Source organism: Primulina huaijiensis, chromosome 1 (genome assembly GCF_012295235.1).
Source record: "Primulina huaijiensis isolate GDHJ02 chromosome 1, ASM1229523v2, whole genome shotgun sequence".
NCBI classification, from domain to species: domain Eukaryota; kingdom Viridiplantae; phylum Streptophyta; class Magnoliopsida; order Lamiales; family Gesneriaceae; genus Primulina; species Primulina huaijiensis.
The window spans coordinates 3,303,521-3,317,502 of NC_133306.1; the positions used below are offsets into that span (position 1 = coordinate 3,303,521).

Consider the following 13,982-nt stretch of genomic DNA (forward strand, 5'->3'; position numbering starts at 1 on the left):
ATAGTTGTCTGGTAGATTTAGTAAGTTCCCGCCTAAATGACATTCTAAAAAAAGAAATAAACGAAAAATGTGGTAAGATATATTATAATAACTGTTTAAATATATTTAATTCATTATTAAAACTGCATATTAATGTTTGTGTGTATATCTTCTTGAAAATTGAATCTCTTCTTGGAATTAAAAATCAAATTAAATTAAATTTCAAATCCATAAATTAAATTCCATTCTGAGAATTATAAACCAAATTCAAATTGTTATTCAAAATTTAAATATGAATTCTGAAAATTTGAAACATGTTTCAAAAATTGTGCTCCATTGAAATCATTTTATTAATTTAAAATTAATGACACATATATATAAATGTAAGGTTATTATAATTAAAAATTTTCATCTATATTTTAGATGAACTAATTTTTAATTTGATTTTATTTTTGAGATCTAATATATTTATTTCAATGATAGTATAAAATCATTTTTCTCTTCAATATATCAACTTTAATCTTAGACCAACAATTTCCGAATTAATATATATGATTAAAAAATAATTGTATGTCAATTTAATATAAACTACCATTTTATTATTTTTTATTCATGCAAAATAAACAAGGAAAAACTGTTAATTAACATATTTAAAATTAAAATATATGTATGGAATTTGACATACTCAACATGCCAATTTTGTTAGTTAAATTACTTCACGGCCAAAATTGATTTTGAAGTTGTATAGTAGGCTATTGTTAATAATCCATGTTAAATAAATTTATATTAAATATCAATTACTATTTTTTTTACTCGAATACATTTATCTTGTGAGTTATCATTATAAATGTTTCTTTTAGAATTAGTTCTATTTATTTTAATTATTTTTTGTTGTAAATATTTAAACAGAAAATATGGATTTGAGAGCCAGAGTATCTCAACAATTTAGTTTTCATGGTTCATTCAAGATACTGATTCCAACATCAATATCTCCGTTAAGTGAGATTACAAATGGTATGATTTTTTAATTAAATAAAGTACTTTATCTCCAACATTGATCATTCTCTTGAATTATGCAATGACACTAGATTGATCGTGACAAGGCTCGGAAACCATGTTTTGGAAGGAAAAATTCTTACTGGAAGTAATGTAGGTCATAAAGTGTTTATTTCAAGAATGTCATTGACGCCTTCTAATCTAAGGCTTCCTTTTAAATTTCAACAAATACTGTATCATTTGATTGTATCATATGCAATGACAATCAACAGAAGTCTGGGGCAATCATTGTCTCATGTAGCATTTTTTTTGAAGAACCCTATTTTTAGTTATGGTCAAGTGTATGTTGCTGTATCCAGAGTTACGAATCCTAATGATCTAAAAATTTTGATATGTGATAGTGATAACAAACCGAAAAATTCAACGATAAATGTTGTATGTAAAGGAGTTTTTCAAAATTTGTAATTTGTTTTTATTTTCTAATTATATTATCTATAATCCATTTAGTTTATTTGTATTTTAATTTAAATTATTTATTGAAATTAAAAACACATTAAAAGTTTGTATCATGTTTATTATTTTATTTTGTTACAGTTATTGTTTTTTACATAGTACATAAATTTATATGTGAGTACGATATAATTGATAATCACATTATGTCATTCATTGTCTAATACAAGCGTTATATTAATTTTCAGCCGAAATACAAAAATGATTTTTTTATTCAGTTTTTCATTGTTAAGATCTATATTATGAAAGTCACATTATAGAGAAAGTAAACAAATTATCATACATACTAATTTTAATAATCAATTAGATAAAATAATTGTCCGTGCATCGCACGGGTGAAAAACTAGTCATTCATAATGTGACACTTTCACAAATATTTTAATTTAAATTTTGTATATTTTTCCATACAGTACGTATATATATATACATATAAATATTTATTTTATTTTTTTCACAGACAAACAAATTCTTATATCATGTACTTAGCAGAATAACCTTTTGTCACGACACAACAACCTTGGACTAATGAAAAATACTATTATAACAACATAGTTAACGTAAGGGAAAAGTCTTACAGGACTATAATAATTTATTCGTGAAGGTCAAATTAATGTAATCATGATTACTAATGGCATCCGCATCCGTTCTCATTAATCCATATTAATAACTCTCCATCTCCTCAAAAATTATGGGGTCCACGAGCCACATATTCATTACATTAACACTTTCCCATTATTAACTCACACCCACATTCATTTAATATCAACTTTCATTATTTATGGGTCCCACTGTCCACTTACTCATTTTTTTTCTTTTTAATTATTTCAATATCTTTCTAATATTTTTAAAATTTTACACAAATATTACTAAAAATAAATAGTATTATTATTATTTTAAAAATAACTTAATTCCAATATTCATTAAAATATTATTAAGAAATGAAAAATTTCTTCAGAACATGCCTTAATTAGCGACGGTTTTTGAAAAACCGTCGCTATTTTAAAAAACCTCAAAAACCGTCGCTATTTTAAAAAACCTCAAAAACCGTCGCTATTTTAAAAAACCGTCGTAATTAGTGACTTTTTTAAAAAACCGTTGCAAGTAGCGACGCTTTTCAAGTTGCGACGGCTTACGAAAAACCGTCGCAACTTGCGAAATAATGACGTTCATTCTAATGAATTTCTTGGCTGCCATGTCAGCCAAAATTAATAACTTCTACTGTCTTGCTTAATGTAGAGGAAGAAAAAAAATTGAAGAGAAGACTAATGAGTGAAGGATGGAGAAAAGAAGAATAGTTGTGAGAAGGATGAGAAGAATGGAGAGAATAAGAACTCATTTCCTTTCCTTTCTCTCATTTCTATTTGGTAAGTTTCATTTTTTTAATTAATTAATTTTTTTAAGTGGATGTTACTTATCAAATTTTGAATTCTAAAAAACTAATATTTAAAATTAAAATTTGCTTAATTTGCTTAGGGTTAGATTTTAAAGTGCCCCAGTTTACATGCGATGGTTAATGCAGAGTCATTTTTTTATTTTTAAATATAAAAAATATTATTTAATAAAAAGCTAATAAAAAGTTAAATAATGATGAATAATAATGATAGCTCTCGTTATTATTGTTATAATTATTGTATTATAATGAATTTACTGTTTTTATATTAAATTGACCAAATATTACCTTAATTCATACTAAACATTCATAATTTATTAATTTACTATTACTAATATAAATAAATATTTATCAAAATAAAATCAAAATGTAAAAATCACCTCATAAAAAAGATTCAAGACTTTAATAATTATTATGGTAAATTTATCATTTTCAAACCCAAAATTAAATTACGATAAAGAAAATGGTAGAAGAGGGATATTTTAGGATATTTAAATGATGTAAGGCTATATTATAAAATTTTAAGTAATACTATTTTTTAAAATAGAGGTTTTCAATGGGTTAGTACAACTTATTTCCCTTTCTTTTATTGGAATTTGTAAGCTTTAAAATATCTCGAATTTTTTTTTTTTGAAAAAAGGTTATACTTATAAAAAAGAAACAGAATACAATGACATTTTTATTATATTTAATTTAATTAAATGATGTTTTTTTTATTTATTTAATATGCCATATATCAAGATGGAGCTTAACCATGCATTTAAAATTATATGAAAATGTAGAATAATATATAACATAAAATCTTTATACAATTAACACTAATATTCGGTAATTTATTGCATATAGTAGTTTTGTGTGGGGGATTTCTGTTTAGAAAACGACATGAAAGGCTTGAAGTTCCGAAATTTTAATGCGAACAAAAATTAAATTAAATAACTAATAGATATGTTGGAAAATTTTGATGCTTAATTAATGAAAATTAAGTAAATTAATCAATGTGTTTGATTAGAAAAATTCGAAACGAAGAACGAAGCTTAATGAACGAATAGTGGTTCTGAATTAAACTCGAAACAAGTTAATCGAATGTTGAAAGAACTTCAAACGAGTAGTTGGAACATGTAAGAGACGAAAAAAAAGGTCGTGAATAGTAGCAGGCGCAGATCTGCGCGCAGGTGCACGAGCCTGCCAGTGCGCTTGCCAGCAGCACTACTGAGAGCGCCCGGCTGCGTGAGCGCGCAGGCGCCTGCACGCGTCCCTTCGCGTTTTTTCGTGTCCTTTCGAGTTTTTCTAATATTTGTTCATTTCATTGGCATTGTTTGATGATTGTGGTCAGTTACAATGGCCAAGGGACACCCCTATGAATGAAAGCTCATGTCTTTTCATTTGAAAAACATTAAATGTTTGATTATTGAAAATCAAACACACATACACATCATTTGCATATTTTTCTTCTTCCTTTCTTCAACAAGAGAGAGTTCCTTCATTTTCTTGTGATAAAACTTGAATATTTAAGTGCTCATTATTCAAGTGTTGTAGTTGTATCTTGGGAGAAAATTGCCACCAACCTCTAGCACATTGTGAGGGGCAAATTTTTCTTAAGGAGAAAGTGTTCAACACTTGCCTCTACAATCAATTTTCCTTGTTTTCTTCTTGCTTTTCCTCTCAAATTTGAACCCCACAAACAACAAGATATACTTTAATCTAATACAAATATACTTATCCATTAAAAAAAAAAAGACAAGACCATCGTATGATTGTCCTAAACATGAGAACTCCATAACTTCCCATTCAAACCTCGTGTTAATATTCCATAATTCAACACATATATAAACCTTAAAACATTTTTTTATACAATAGAACTCTAATTTACTAATATTACAAAACTAACAGCCACCTCCACCACCACCTCCACCGCAACCTTCGCCTCCACCACCACAACCTCCGCCTCCCCCTCCCCCCACATCTCCACCTCCACCTCCACCTCCACCTCTATATATATATATATATATATATATATATATAAGAGCGTACATTTGGCGTTTGATTAAATTTTCAGATTGCTTGTATTGACCACAATAGATTTGAATATTATAAAAAAAATACACCTGCAATTTGCAGGAAATTTCTCAGGATGTAGCAGTGTATAAGTTTGAATTGAACAATAAACAAATGATTAGTATGTAAATGATAAAGAAAATGATTGTAGTAGAAATGTAATATATAGTGTAAAATAGTATTTTGTTTGGTAAGATTTTTAAGTGTAGGATAATTTTGAATTTTTTGATGAAAGGACAAAATTGCCCTTCCTTCTTTTTTTTTCTTCCACTCCGGCGGTGGTGGTCGGCCGGAAGCGGTGGTCGGTCGTCGGCGGCGACGACGGTGGTCGGTGGCGGGGTCGGCGGCTGGCAGTGGACGGCCGGAAGCGGTGGTCGGTGGTCGGCGGCGACGGCGGGGTTGGCGGTTGGTGGTGGACGGCCGTAAGCGGCGACGGTGGTCGGCCGGAAGTGGCGGCGGAGGTTGTCGGTGGAGGTCGGCGGTTGCCGGCGGCGGTGGTCGGCCTTTGGCGGGGGTTGCCGGTGGGCGGTCGGTGGAAGGAAGTGGTGGTGAGTTTGAATTTAGGAGAAGGGTAAAATTGGAAAAATATGATGGATTAAGAGTGAGATAAATAATCTTAGGGGTGATGATGTATTATTTTAACCTACCTAATATAACATAATCATTCATATGAGGAATTTACTTGGTTAAATAAAAAACGTACCAAACGAGTGATTAAGTGGGTTTAAAAAAAATAAACCCACTTAATCAAGCAAACCAAACGATACCTTAGTAGAGTAACTTTTTGTCACGACACAACTACCTTGGACTAATGAAAAATACTATTATAACAACACAGTTAACGTAAGGGAAAAGTATTACAGGACTAGAAAAATTTATTCGTGAAGGTCAAATTAATGTAATCATGATTAATAAAATTATTTCAAAAAATATATATATGCACATGTAATTAATAGCCACGATTACAGATTAGATTATATTGATTAACTAATTAGTTAATAAATAAACGACTATGTGTGGTAGAAATTAGATAACTTAACATTGATATCTTTTGCAAGTTTTATCAGATATTTATTTTAAAAAATATTAATAATATATTGTATTAGTTATCTATTTAAAATCATTAAGATTCTTTGTAATTAAATCATGTTCCGTTTAGACAATTACTTATAAACGTTTTTATAAAAATATTTTTTTCCAATTTTTTTTAAAAATGTTTTAAAAGTCGTTTTAAGAATATATATGTATTTGAACAACTATTTTATGAAACTTTTTTTATAGTTAAATGTTTTTGAACAAGTTTCTCTATTATTCAAAATCACCAAAAAAAACACATCTCAACTATTCTTTAAAAATTGAATTTCGAGAACAAATTTTTTTTTATATATATATTTTCATAAACTTTATGACATTTGGTTTGAGGGAATTTTTGGTGTCGTACCTCGACGGATGATAATCCATCATTCGAAAACAATTATCCTTTGTATGTCCTGGTACAATTCACTGATCACATTTAATAGCGTCAGATTGATTGGATGAAGATGAGTAAAAAAAACATTCATGGGAGCATCTGCTATTGGTTGGAAAGCCATCACATTCAAATTCGTTTCCTCTTGACTGAGAGGGAATATACTTGACTCACATAAGGAAGTGGATTCATCAAGAGAATCTGACTTCGAATGCCATAACAGAGAACAATGCATTGCAACGGTACCATTGATAAAGAGTGGGAGAATTTTGTTGGGAACAGTGCCCTAAAAACATTGTAATTAGACTATGTTTTTATATTATTAATAAAAGTGAAATTTATTATTCAACATATTTACATGAAATTTATTGTCTTAAATATCATAGAAAAATATCTAGTTTATTGGATGTAACCATGATTTTAGTATATATAAAAGTTATATATACAAGAGGATTAAAAATTATGGATAATAAACTTAAATTAATTCCGTGATGAAATTAATTAAATTATAGGACCTTTAATTAAAGCATCACCAATGCGGCCCATGAACATTAAGAATGTGATCGTCTTATCCGGACTGTCGATGTAGAGACGTCTAGATGAGGGCATTTATATATAATGAGATTATGTAGGACTTGGACCGATTTAATTAGACATTTCATAATAAATTATGTTGTTACTATGAAATTTAAATTAAATCATAAAGATGATCATATATGAATAAATCTGAATCCTGATGTGATTATAGACTCATGTTCATTTCAATGTGATTCTAAAATTTCTTGTTTAAAGTTTGCAATTATGCATTTTCAATATTTGCATTTTAGATTTACATTTGAAATTAATGGCTGAGAATATGAATTCACATACATGGAATCCATTCCTTCTTGCGAGAAGCAGAAAGATAATTATCTCATTTGTTAATTACAGAGCTGAGTGTGGGCCCAATTAATTTATAATTGAATTATAAATTGAACCACTAACTAGTGAATTAATGGTAAATGAGGATAAAAAGTAATTGAAAGGTAAACAAAAAATTCCTAGCTTCAATTATAAATTGTCTATGGTGGATTAATTCATATGAAATGATTATATCAATTGACTACTTATTTTGTAGAGTAAATATTTCATAATGAAGAAGAGTGCAATTTCATATTTTTAGTGGAGTAAATATGGAATTGATAAGTTGGGTAAATTATTTAAAGAGTTTAATTATTTATCTAATTTATTGGAGCTTCTAATTATGAGTCCATGGTCCCCAATACGTTTTTCAAATTAATGACGGATAAGAAATGAAATTTAGAAATCACACGAGATAATGGAAATTTGTTTCCATATCATCAAAGGCTTAGATATAAATATAATTAAATATGAGTTATTAATTATATTTAAATTATAATTATTAGATAATTATAAATTTAGTTATCATGATAATATCATAAATGGACATACACGTTTTTCAAATACGAGAGGCAATTGATTTTTGGAAAAAAAAAAGTAGTCAAAATTGATCAACTTGTATATTATTATTATTTAAAAAAATTGAATTAAACGTGAGAAAATTGTTTTCATTGTTTTAAAAATCAAGGCAATCAATTGGCCTTATAAATGATTAAAACTTACGTAGAAAAATGGTTTTCTATAACAATCAATTTGCTACTGTTGAATCTCAATTATTTATATAGAACAATACATACAATTCAAGGGATAAGAAAAATTGAAGAAAAGTCATCTTGAGAAAATATTTTCATTTGATGAAAATATATTCGAGCATAATATATTCTCTGAAAGAATAAAAAATTTGATTTCTAAGTTTGTATATTTATGAGTGTCCACACACTACCGTATCGATAGAAAGGATTGTACTGGAAGGCTGTGGTTTCTAAAGATATCAGATTCACAAAAAGAAAGAAAAACACAAGAGGTAAGTTTTTCTAGAAAATAATTTTATTTAAATTCATCATTAATTTTTATTCATATATTCGATTATAATTTATGAAATTATATAATCGCTTCCGCTGTGTTTTTGATTTGATTAAAAAAAATATAATTTTATAGCCAGAATCGTTCCGAAGACTCTATAAATTTCCATCAAATTTGTAGTTGGTTTTCGACAAGTACCATTGATAAATCCGAGTTTATTCTTAGCATGTAGTGCAATCTTCATGCCCCACTCCAAATACCCTGATTCTCGAAGCCAATCAACGGATCAACAACAAGAGAAACACCCGGAGCATCACAAAGATGTAGAAACAACATGTCGTTGAAGCCAAAATTCGAAGTTGGAATATCCATAAGAAAGCGAAAGACATGTATACCGATCAATGGCGGAAGAAAAGCTATAGATAGTACCATGTTAATTTGTACACAGATCAAATGGTAGAACTCCATTAATGGATCAATGTTCGAGATGAAATGAATGAAGATATAATTTTTCTTCATGTGTTTACAGTTTGAGTCTTAACTATTTATATCTGTACAAAGAAATGAGTACTTCTCAACTACCTCTAACTAATTAGCAGCTCACCAACATAGATTCAAAATCTTAATTTCATTCCTTTTTTTAATTATTTCTTTATATTTAAACATCGACTATTTTTAAAATTTGAATTGAAGTTCTTTTTTATATATATAGAAATTAGAAACTTGTAATTATATCAAGAATAATAATTCATTACAAGCTTAACTAACTAATAGAAAAACTCAGCATTCATCCAGACAAACGATTAGATGGGTGGAAGAAACAAAACAAGCAATTTTATTGACTACCATATTAGTCGATCTACTAACATGTGCAATATCTGAAATTACTGGTTTCTTACGCTTATTTTTTTAATATCATATGCACTATAATATAGAATAATTTATTTATTTACTGAACGAAAAAATTTGTTATAATTGATCTCGAACTTATATGGGCAAAATAAACATAAATAAGTACATTTTTTAAAAGCCAGTGTTTGATGTTTTGGTTGGCCTTACCTACCAAACACATTTGGGGGTTGGTCGATCTTCTTCTCGACTGAAATTCCATTAAAATGATAGCCCACCTAATGTCGTCACTGAACTTTTTCATTGAAGAGAGGAACGACAAGCCAAAGAGTTTACTCTTTTTGCTGGCAACTAGTAACTCAGACTTTCTAATTGCTGTTGAAATTTCGATTTTTTTAAGCTGTTCTTTTATCTTATGCTTGTGATTTTCATGCTCGATGTATTTCGAGAAAATGGATAGCGTTTTCTTGATTAGGGGAATAACTTGGTAGTTATTTCGTTGGTTGTTTGCTTTTGGCGTTCTTGAATGGGTTCTTTTGTTTAAATAATTTTTGCTAATTATCTGTTCTGGGTTGTGGGCTTGTATTGGAATATTGTCGAAGATTATATGTACTTGTCTTGAATGGATGTAATCGTGTCGCAAGAAGTTTATCGTTTGCTGATGCGCAATTTAGCTTAAGAATTTATGCAATAGAGTAACATTGTTAGAGATGATAGTTTTGAATACTGAAAAGACGTGAAAATATTTTATTGTAAGAATGCATATGTGATAAGTTAATATAAACCCAAATCTAATTAAAGGGTACACTGAAAAGCTTTGTCTAATCACTAAATCAACTATCATCCCTGTATAAACTGCCACCCTGAATCTCGTAGTTGCTATTGCAGGTTAATTCTTGCCCTCATTTTACGGCAGCTTTGTCTGAATTTCATTCTGTTGGCTTCTAATGTTCGTTGGTTGTTTCTTGTTGGTTATCTCTTTCAGCTGAGGCTACAGATGGCTCAAGAGATTGTGAAGGCAGGTGAAGAGGTAATTTTCAGTCTAAGCTTCAGCTCTCAGATTGTAAAATAAATAAATCTGATTCATTTACTCTGTGTGTCTCGTACCAGTAATTTTGCTTTCAGTTTAGTACATTAATTAGTTGTCAATATCATGCCTCCAAATTCAATAATCTACCAGTGATTGAATTGGTTGCTAGGTTGTTCTTACTGAGGAAACTGGTCGCGTAAGATTGATTACCTTGAATCAACCACGTCGATTGAATGTCATTTCTTCCGATATGGTATCTTCAAAGCATTAGTCTTTGTTCTCTTTCACAACTCAAATATATATATATTTTTAAAGTTGATGAAGAAATATCTTGGTTATTTTTAGGTTGCTTCGCTAGCTAAGTTTCTGGAAAAATGGGAGAAAGATGATACGGCAGCGCTTGTACTGTTCAAGGTTAAGTTCAGAGTGATCTCAGAGGATGTCTAACTTAATTCAAGAATTTGAATGTATTTTTAAAGTTTCTCGTGTTTTTCAGGGATCTGGTCGTGCTTTTTCTGCTGGTGGGGATTTGAAAATGTTCTACGATGGGAGGATGTCAAGTAGTTGGATCCATCATAATTTATAAGAGAATATGATTCTTGCCTTTTGTAGCTTTGAGACCACTAGAATTTTAATTGTGACATTTTTTTCTTTTTCCTTTTGCTCTCAGAGGACCCTTGTGTTGAAGTAGTTTACAGGATGTACTGGCTTTGCAATCATATCCATACATACAAGAAAACACTGGTATTAACATGTGTTATCTATTAACAAAACAACATCGTATTTTTAGTTTATCAGCAGAGTTTGTGATGTAGAGCTCGGGGTTTTTGATGTTGCAAGGTCGCTTTAGTTGATGGAATTTCCATGGGTGGAGGCGCATCCTTCATGGTCCCGATGAAGTTCTCTGTTGTCACGGAAAAAACTGTGAGTACCTTTATCCCTTGCTTTTGTCTGTAGGTTCTGATATATTGAGTCCAAGGAGGTGCTTAGTAAGGGAAAGAGTGTCCCCTCACAGGAAAAAAGTTAAAATTCATGTATGGTTTTTTAATGCAAGTTTCACCACCACAAAGTACATTAAATCGCTCTCTCTACTTGTCTCTCCCTGTCTCCAGTTTCCTGGGTCTGCTCCTCATTGAGTCATCGTGATTTGACTTCGTATGTGTTTGAAATAGGTTTTTGCGACTCCAGAAGCAAGCATAGGCTTTCATACAGACTGTGGATTTTCATACATGCTTCCCCGCCTTCAGGGGCATTTAGGTAATTCATATTGCAAGCAAAAATGAAAAAAAGAAGTCGTATTTCCATGCTTATTCCTCAACTAAATTCGTCTTAGGAGGGTAAAAGTAGAAATCAAAAAGATTCAAATAAGTGGACATAATTAAGTTTTTATTTTATATTTATGTAGAAAAATATACTCTGATGTATGAAAATACAAAATTAGGGATGGGGGAGGGTGACAGCCTTATCGGTCACTGCTTAGCTCCGACAGTGCTCAAATGAGTGGCTAATATCTTTGTATGTGTAGGGGAATTTTTAGGCTTGACTGGGGCAAGGCTGAGTGGTAAAGAATTGGTTGCAGCAGGTTTGGCTACTCATTTTGTGCCGTCTGAGGTAAGATCTTCATGTTTTTATACGCTTCCATAGTATTAGGCAAGGGTTTCAATACCTTTTGTCACACCTCTGGGCCTGCATTCTCGTTGGAAACAATGTTGCCTCATATTCGAAATTCAGCTATTTCTCTGATAAAAACTCGAATATCCAATTAAGAACTGCACCCCATTGATTTTGAGGCACTGGTTATACCGCACATGAAGATTTTCACACCATATCTTTGTATTAACTTTATACATGCCATTTTTGGCTCAGAAATTACCTGAGCTAGAGAAATGCCTGATCGGTTTGAATAGTGGGGAAGTGAATGCTGTTAAACCTGTCATCGATGAATGGAGTATCTCCTGTCAGATTGATGAAAACAGTATCCTGAACAAGTAATGATGACAAACATCGGAGATTATTTTTCTATTTTGAAAAGTCTCCCAATTTACGAGTTGGTTCCTATGTAGTGCGAGACTCCCAGTCATTGATGAGTGTTTTTCTAAAGAGTCAGTGGAGGAGATCATAGTATCACTTGTAAGTGATTTTATTTTCCAATTTGTATAGCTTTTTCTAAAATCTTTAACGTCTAAGTGATCTACACGTACATGATTAGGAAGTTGAAGCAAGCAAAGAGGGGAATGGTTGGATAGCTCCGTTCCTCAAAAGCTTAAAGAGATCATCCCCAACCTCTTTAAAGATAACACTACAGTCGGTAATGATTCTGCCAAACCTCAGTTCTGCAGCAATATGATTGGGAACAGTTCTAAATCTTGTCCACTCATGGTGATTGTGAAAACCTGTAGATTCGTGAAGGAAGGAAGCAATCACTGGCTGAATGCCTGAAGAAAGAGTTCAGAATCACAATGAATATTCTTAGGATCATGATATCCGGTGACGTTTACGAGGTATGACTCACAAAGTAACTTCTCCTGATATGAAGTGTACTCCATTAGTTTTCGGAGCATCTAAACGAGCCCCTTTTTTAAAACTTTTCTGCTACAAAGGGTATCAGAGCTCTCACAATTGACAAGGACAACGCCCCAAAAGTACGCCTCTCTGTATTTCTCTCTATATAAACGTATATCACCAAACATTTGTAGTTCAAATATTTTTCTCCTGTACTAGCTAGATTTTCAATTGTTCATTATATGTTGTACGCCTTGCATGGTCAATCAGGTCATGGTTCATGCTTGGTGTAATCAAACAGGTGAAGCAGAAAAATTACATTGGTAGTTGAGAGTATGTGAACCTATAGAATTGAACTTCCGAATAAAACTATCAAGAACATCAATTGGTGTCTCGTCTCCCTTACCCACCACCTTATTTTCTCAAAACAACTGCAGTGGGAGCCCTCAAATCTTGAAGCTATAAACATTGACAAAATCAATGAGGTGTTTCTGCCATTTAAAGAGGATCTGGAGCTCAAGATTCCAAATGAAGAGGACTGCAGGTTGTGTCTGCTTATTGCTTTCCCTTTCACTTCCCCTTCCCACAAGCTTCTTTGCTTACAAGTTACAATTAACTTAACTTTTTTGTACTATTTGATTTTTGAAATATTCGCAGGTGGCAAGGAAAATATGAAGGTTCATCCTATGCAAATTCTGTGTAAATGAAAATTTAGTCGCTGGCTTTGCTTCTTTGAATTTTAAATGTGAGGAAACTGATAAATTCTAAGAAATTTAAAAGTTTGAGATTGGCTCAAATAAAAGTAATGGTTATTTGTTTAGAGTTTTCAAACATATGTTGATATGGGTCCAATACTCAAATTATCTTGAGTAAATTTAACTAGATTTCAGGGGCTGAATCCGATGCATTCACTGTCACAGTCAAATTAACACATCGTATAATGTGAACAATAAAACATTAAGTTATTATGCATTTTTGTGTCATCCGATGTTTGAATTCGAACTCTACATGATTAGAATCATGCCTCATTATGTTATTATATATATTGATTTATCATCATCATGTTATACATTATTCGTCATTGCATCTGAACAGCCAACGTGCTTGAAAGAATTACTAAATTATTTGATAAATTCCCGACAGTATAAATTATTTTCCAACGTTGATGATTGTTGTCTTGACGATGAGCATGTGATACTGGGCAATTTTTTTGAAGCCAACAACTTCAATTATGATCTTTTGAAACAAGAAATACTTTTATTATCAAAGAAAAAATTTCA

The 13,982-nt window shown here is 30.9% G+C and overlaps 1 protein-coding gene across 5 annotated transcripts; it reads left to right on the forward strand.

Annotated features, from left to right (window-relative positions):
- Window positions 1–9,371: 9,371 nt before the first annotated feature.
- Window positions 9,372–13,522, forward strand: LOC140977411 (3-hydroxyisobutyryl-CoA hydrolase-like protein 5). 5 transcript variants are annotated; one of them, XM_073442159.1, is made up of 16 exons: window positions 9,373–9,524; window positions 10,156–10,200; window positions 10,370–10,453; window positions 10,546–10,614; window positions 10,697–10,760; window positions 10,871–10,944; window positions 11,041–11,124; window positions 11,373–11,457; window positions 11,726–11,811; window positions 12,067–12,188; window positions 12,264–12,330; window positions 12,410–12,508; window positions 12,600–12,701; window positions 12,801–12,842; window positions 13,140–13,246; window positions 13,360–13,522. In XM_073442159.1, exons 2-16 carry the CDS (start codon window positions 10,168–10,170, stop codon window positions 13,403–13,405), a joined length of 1,164 nt encoding a protein of 387 aa, XP_073298260.1. In that variant the 5' UTR covers window positions 9,373–9,524; window positions 10,156–10,167; the 3' UTR covers window positions 13,406–13,522. The 5 variants fall into 5 exon arrangements, with proteins under 5 accessions (XP_073298285.1, XP_073298260.1, XP_073298266.1 ...); XM_073442165.1 differs by having other exon boundaries at window positions 9,391–9,500; XM_073442178.1 differs by lacking the exon at window positions 9,373–9,524 and adding an exon at window positions 9,633–9,657.
- The last annotated feature ends 460 nt before the right edge of the window (window positions 13,523–13,982 follow it).

What these genes read in the sequence shown, in the direction of transcription:
- LOC140977411 (XM_073442159.1), top strand. Translation starts at nt 10,168, where the DNA reads ATGGCTCAAGAGATTGTGAAGGCAGGTGAAGAG. An exon ending in TTGTGAAGGCAGGTGAAGAG is followed by an intron (nt 10,201 to 10,369) that starts GTAATTTTCAGT and finishes ATTGGTTGCTAG; the next exon opens with GTTGTTCTTACTGAGGAAAC. An exon ending in TAAAGATAACACTACAGTCG is followed by an intron (nt 12,509 to 12,599) that starts GTAATGATTCTG and finishes GAAAACCTGTAG; the next exon opens with ATTCGTGAAGGAAGGAAGCA.